The sequence below is a fragment of the Eschscholzia californica genome, unplaced genomic scaffold, assembly GCF_041429995.1.
Source record: "Eschscholzia californica isolate CP2 unplaced genomic scaffold, dmEscCali1.0.p SCAF_5, whole genome shotgun sequence".
Lineage (NCBI taxonomy): Eukaryota > Viridiplantae > Streptophyta > Magnoliopsida > Ranunculales > Papaveraceae > Eschscholzia > Eschscholzia californica.
In genome coordinates this window covers 41,406,578-41,413,148 of record NW_028238472.1, presented here as the reverse complement: position 1 = coordinate 41,413,148, position 6,571 = coordinate 41,406,578, and the positions used below count along the sequence as shown (strand labels likewise).

The 6,571-nt window shown below is 33.7% G+C and overlaps 1 protein-coding gene across 1 annotated transcript; it reads right to left on the bottom strand.

The window, feature by feature from the left end:
- Positions 1 to 3,810: 3,810 nt before the first annotated feature.
- LOC147539281 (serine/threonine-protein kinase RIPK-like) lies at positions 3,811 to 6,371 on the bottom strand. Its single transcript, XM_086643731.1, has 5 exons — positions 5,764 to 6,371; positions 5,488 to 5,623; positions 4,879 to 5,015; positions 4,663 to 4,786; positions 3,811 to 4,569 (listed from the first exon to the last, which is right to left on the bottom strand). Exons 1-5 carry the CDS (start codon positions 6,142 to 6,144, stop codon positions 4,004 to 4,006), a joined length of 1,344 nt encoding a protein of 447 aa, XP_086499857.1. The 5' UTR covers positions 6,145 to 6,371; the 3' UTR covers positions 3,811 to 4,003.
- Positions 6,372 to 6,571: the final 200 nt, after the last annotated feature.

Sequence of the window (6,571 nt, the reverse complement as noted above, 5' to 3'; positions counted from 1 at the left end):
AACCAAATGGGTTATAATGAGGGGCGCTTTTAGCGGGGATGCCTTTTAACAAAAACGGAGGGGCCTTTTAAAATTTCCCTACATTTTTTTTGAAAGTTCTCCTTCATCTTATCTGTTCTCTCAACCACTTCATCTTCTCGGCACCTCATCATCTTCTCCGGCGAAAGTCGCCGGCCGCCTAATTTTCCGTCCGACGACCTTCAAACATAAAAAAAAAAAAGAATAAAAATTTATTTTCTCTCTCCTCTCTCTCTCTCTAATTTTTTTTTCTTTTCTCTCTCTCTAGAACAAATCTAGAGAGAAGGTCTGTTCTCACGAACCTAAAAATTGTTTTCACGTTTTACTCGATCTCTCTCTGTAACTAGGATGTAGGTATCTAGCTAACCTAAAACTTAGGGTTATGATTTGACCTGCCAAGCAAGCGCACCTGTCATGGCAAAGGTCGTTTCACATCTAGAACTTTCTCTCTCTCTCTCTCTCTTACATCTACTACACAATTCTGATCACCTTCATAGATTTCTACATCCAGAATCAAAATCATCAGAACACCAAGATAATCTTCATCGAAATCTCCGATCGCCTTTCAACCGACGTGGATGTATCTTCTTGCGACACAGATCTCCATTTAAATCGTTGGATATGCTCTCATAACCTCTTTTATTGGATAAATTTCATTCAATTCCATAACAGTTCACCTGCAAAATTAAAAAAAGAAGAAGAGAATAATCGAAGAAACAAAATTGAAATCAAAGTCGAAATTTGATCTATATGGAAAAAGTAGAGATCTTTCTTCGGTTTCAAACTAGTTAAGCAAACAAAACGAAAGTTTCTCAAAATCGACTTGAGCTGAATCTTGATATCAGTAAAAGAAAACGAAACTTGAAGATTTGATGGAACTAAAAAAAACCAAACAAGCTACAAATTACAGATCGAAGAACGGATTCGGCTAAGAAGATGAAACAATTGCGTAGATAATTCAAGGGGGAAATATGGATCGAAAATAATAATTTGAGTCTATTGTTTGAAGGTCTCTCTCTAGATCTGTTCTAGAGAGAGAGAGAAAAAAGACAAAAAAAAAATTTAGAGAGAGAGAGAGAGGAGAGAGAAAATAATAAAATTTTTTTGTTATGTTTGAAGGTCGCCGGCCGGAAAATTGGCCGGCTGACGACTTTCGCCGGAGAAGATGATGAGGTGTCGAGAAGATGAAGTGGTAGAGAGAGGTGATGAGATGGAGGAGCCTTTTTTATAGCATCTTCTAAAATTAGAGGCCCCTTAGCAATAAAAAGAAACATAAAAAGTCAATCTTATTTGACTAGTTTTAAGAAAAGTCTTTATTCCCTGGAGAATTTTCTTTATTCCCCAAAGTCGCGGCCTAAATAAAGTAGATCTGGGGATTGATGGGCTTTCATGCCCCCTAGAATGACAATAAATAAGGGTATTTACATGGCCTTTAGGACCCAAAATGTCTGAAAATATAACAGTTATACTGCTCATCCAGATTCATGATGTATTGCATATTATATTCATGACGTGTCATTGTCATCCAAATGTAATGACTCTTGGCGTTCAATGTAAAGAAAAAAACTACATTTAATTTCTTTCTCTCAATGCCTAAATCTTCCCTAACCTGAAAGCCGACCTTGGGCCTAATTTCCTCACTATGCATAAATTTGTGGTTCCATATGGATGCATCAATCTACCTGAAATTTTCAAATATAAATTTAAACATTATTTCTGTTTAGAAAACATAAAACTACATTTCAATTAGAGCTACTATTGTGTGTTTTTTTTGTTGAACTAGCTATTTTTGTGTTTGATTCTGACAAAAGTGAGGATAATTAGGGCACATAACCATGTTATTAGATGTACATATATATGGTTAATTTGCAAAAGGGTTGTAATACATATTTACATATGGCTGGCTTTTGCAATGTGACACCATTTTTTACCAACACTCAAAATTTCGTTCAGTTTCAACCTCCGTAACTTTGATTTTAGTTATTTTACTTCTTTGACCTTATTCTTTGCCGTTTTGATTTCTTCCATGTATTTCTCGGATCAATTCCACTACATTTACAATTACGTAAAATTCCTATTATCTATCTATATATCCTTGAAAAAATAACTCATCTCCAAGAACTTTGTTTATTCCTTAATTGCTTTTTTTTTTTTATTTGGTTACGATATCTTTTTTTAGATTTATTAAAGGGATATTGATGGTTGAACTAATGCATATTAAAGTAAATTTTAACTATAATAATTACACTTCTTTTTATTTCAGTCTCATATCTATGTAACAAATTATTATATATAATAATAGGACAAGATATGGAGGTGAAACTAAACTACCCTTATTTAAATGATTCTGACCCAATAAACCTGATTAAATTAAGTTCTCTTCTAGGATATTGGTGAAGAGTTGGTAATCAAAATTAATTTATTCTCTGAGTGAAAATTTCCTAAGATTAGTCTTAATATGTTTGAAGTTTGACTTTTAATAATCATTAGGGGTTGGTGTTTTGCCTAATCTCAAATATTTAAACCATTAAATATTTAATTAAAGAGAAATGATATTGATACTGCAAAAATAGTTAGTTGAAGATCGTTAACAGTGTAAATATGGTGTAAGAAAATAACTAAGTGTGGATGCCCTTCAGGAGCTATGATATTCTCTTCCTAAGCCGTATGTTCTCTACTAGAGTAGTAGACTGCTATAACAAGCTTGCTGGAAAGAAAAGTTACCCTTTCAAGAAGCATATGGAGGTCGAACACAATTTTATATACCGGGTATGACTTAGTTATATCGGCTAAATTGGAGTTGCGCGATATTCCATCATTTTAAACCTTATTAATTAGTTCAATGAAGGATTGTCGAAGGTCCAGTTCTTCTCAGTTCTCACTATGGAGCAAGCTGATGCAGTCACGTAAAAACTAAAAGCTACCCAATAAGCACATTATTTTACTAGAATGTGTGGTTGTTAGGTGTATGTTCCAAAAAAATGTAGTCAATAGTCATGACAGCTAGGACATGTGAACTTTTTTTTTTTGTTGAAAGTAGGACATGTGAACTTGAGCGTGGAATATCTTTCTTCCTTTATTTTTAGGTATTTGGTTTTTGACATAAGATTTTGATATCTTCTCCTATTTTTTTTTGACAAGGGACTAGAATAGTCATTTAAATGACATTGATACATCAACCATTACACTTCTGAAAATCGAACCTAAAACTTCTAGAATTTTGGAGTGTATGTCAACACAATCGAACACTTGGGCAACCAAGTGTTGACATCTTTTCCGATCTTTCTAAGCTTTCAAAAGTATGACTTAAATTGTTATAAATGAGACTGTATCTACAAAACGTTATTTGATGAGATATTTTAGAAGAACGAATAATATCATGTGTGTACGACTAGGCTCTTCAGTTTATATAACTAGATAAATGTAGAATTCTTGTAACATACTCATGTACTGTTTATTTATTGTTTTCGTGTTTAAATCGAATTACAAAGTCTTAAGTTTAGGTGGTGACATTGAGATGATACAAAGACCATTTTTATTACAATGTTGTCAATTATTGGTAGCGAAAAAAATTGGTTGGTTGTTGTACTTTAGATTTACTAAAAAAGAACAAAGGAATTCGGATCGTTCATTTGGAAATACGAAAGGTAGTTATAACTCTTGATATTTGAAATTTGTAGACATAACAAATTTCAAACTTGTATATATAATTTCATTCACAAATTAATAGATCTTTGAATCAATGAAAAGAAAGGAAAAAAAAAAGTGAAATAAAATTCAATGACCAATATCTTTGGGCCTTCAACAATTCAAAATTCTAAACTTATCAAATTAATTTTACCTACACTTACATTTTTTCCTTTTCTTCATAGACATCAGGATGTCTATGAAGAAAGTAATAAATTCCCAAGTAGCTGCAGAATTTCGAACTGCCATTCTTAAAGGGGAAATACTCACATTATGTACAAGATAATCCACTCACTCTTCATATCTTCTCTATCTTGTCTTGGCTCTGCTCCTTCTGATACTGAGGGTTCGAACGATTTTTCAAATTATTCCGAAGGTTTGATTCTGTGTAAACTGTTCGTGACCGTGGTGATCTCATCCGGTGCCTATGACCTTGGTGATGTCGATGAGGTCGATTATCTTCTTTTTCTTTCTTTGGTTCTTTTTCTTTCTCTGGTTCTGTTTGTTCTGCTGGTTCGGTTGGAACTGTGTAAACAAATGTTCCAATTGGTATGTCATCAAAATCTTGAAGTGTTTCAAAAATCTTGACCACATTGCTCATTGTAGGTCTAGGTTTTGGATGATGGCTCAAGCATTGGTAAGCCAATGCAGCTGCCTTCCTAGCTGCTTTGGTTGAGTATTGCCCATCTAGTCGTGGGTCCATGAGTCGACCTAGCTTTCGTGAATCGGTCAATTGAGATCTAGCCCACTCTACCAAATTTTGTTCCCTATGTGGACGATTTTTGTCCACTGACCTTCGCCCCGTTAGTAGTTCCAAAAGTACTACACCAAAACTATAAACGTCGCTCATTGCTGTTAAATGACCTGTTGGTTGTAATATAGAGCCAAGTTAGACCTCTGTTTAAATGAAGTTGGGAACTAATCGATAAGATAAAACTGATTTGACAAAACTCGTACCTGTCATAACGTATTCAGGTGCAGCATAGCCATGGGTACCCATAACCCGAGTTGAAACATGAGTCTCTCCCACTTCCGGCCCATCTTTCGCTAGCCCAAAATCCGAGAGTTTAGCAGTGTAATCCTGTAATGATTAAGTGATTAGTACTAATATTTTTGTTGATCATGATTAATTACAAGAGACAGAAAATTTAGTTGGGATGAAAAATAACTTACTGCATCTAATAAAATGTTTGATGCTTTGAAATCACGATAAATTACGGGTTTATCTGTTTCATGGAGGAAAGCGAGACCTTTTGCTGCACCTAGTGCTATTTTCATTCTAGCTGACCATGGCAACGCTGCACCGTATTCTGCGAAAAGAAAAACAGATTAGTAATGATTTAGTATTATTTAAAATAAAAATACAACCATTATATTCTTAATCATGCTTGGTCAACTTCATAAAGTACAATTATACAATTATAATATAATGTATTTTGTGGAATTTTTATTTTATTTTTAATAAGGTTAGGTTTTGAATTTTTCTTTGGCTTACATCCCAAGTTGTTCCAATAGACTTTCATTCTCAAGTTGGAAAGAAAATGTTTATTTCTCTTTTTTTTTTCTTCTTACAAGAAATGGACTCTTTCAAACCTTCTATTATTATTAAAACAAACCCCTCACAAAGTCATTTATTTTTTATTTTTCTTCTTTCTATTTGGACTTGCAAAATTATATTTTTATATGACAAAATTACCCCTTACAATTTTCAACAAGATGATCAACAACACTAATATAAAAAATCAATTTAATCAATCATAATAAGGGTGAATAGAGACGTACTTCGGAATAAATGATTCTCCAAGCTTCCTCGAGGCATGTATTCGTATACAAGGAGTCGATTCTCATCCTCCCAACAATATCCAACCAATTTCACTAGATGGGGATGTCTTAATTGACCTAGAAAAATCACTTCTGCCTGTAAATTCAAAGGAATTTGTTAGAAGAAGTATTTGCAAAATTAAATAAAAAAATTCCATCAAAGTGCCATAATTAAAATCTCTTGTAATAAATAGAAGACAAAAAAGAAAACCAAAGGGCATTTGGGGAAAGTCTCACCAGCCACTCTTTGTGCCCTTGAAATCCTTCTAAATCCAAAAGTTTAACAGCAACGGGTTGAGCTCTTAATCCGGGTCTAAACTTATCATCAATAAAACCTTTATGAACCGGCCCGAACCCGCCTTCCCCAATAAAATTACTAGGAGAAAAATTCTGAGTGATTGTCTTCAATTCTGTAAAAGTGAAGATATGAAGATTTGAACCAACAAGAGAATTTGAAAGATCGTTTGCCGATATCGATGCGGGTGAACCGGGATTACTTAAATCCAACAATGATAATCTTGTAAATGAATTTTGTAGTTTTTTATCCTTCTCTTTTGGTTCTAATGGTTCTTGGTTCCTATAACAAGAAGGAATAAGTGATCTCCACAATAACTTCATATTTTGGTTCTTAGTGAATTTATGAGAGAGAGAGAGAGAGAGAGAGAGAAGTGAGGGGAGATGGGTAATGAAGTGAAAGACTTGGAAGTAGGTTGAAACTTAAGACCCACTTAGTGTTGATGAACAATTCATGCACTTATGTATGTATATATATAAGGAGAAGAGAGAAGATAGAGAGAGAGAGAGAGAAGGTGGTGGAGATTGGCTAATATATTGTTGGTGTGAATGACTTAGTATTTATGTAGGGCCTAGCTAGGTACCAAATTATAAAGAATCAACAAAACAGCAACTAATATAAAAACATCTATTTTTATATATGAAATAGAGAAGAAGGTAGAGACTATAAAGAGAGAAAGAGGGAGAGAGTTGACATAACGGCCGAGTAGACAAAAAGGAGAAAGGCCTCTTTCTTGATTAAAATTTTTGG

Bases quoted from the DNA above. Each gene is read 5' to 3' on its own strand.
- LOC147539281 (XM_086643731.1), bottom strand. From the start codon at position 6,144: ATGAAGTTATTGTGGAGATCACTTATTCCTTCTTGTTATAGGAACCAA. The intron at 5,624-5,763 runs GTGAGACTTTCC...TTGAATTTACAG, and splicing joins AAGGGCACAAAGAGTGGCTG to GCAGAAGTGATTTTTCTAGG. The intron at 5,016-5,487 runs GTACGTCTCTAT...TTCTTTTCGCAG, and splicing joins GGAGAATCATTTATTCCGAA to AATACGGTGCAGCGTTGCCA.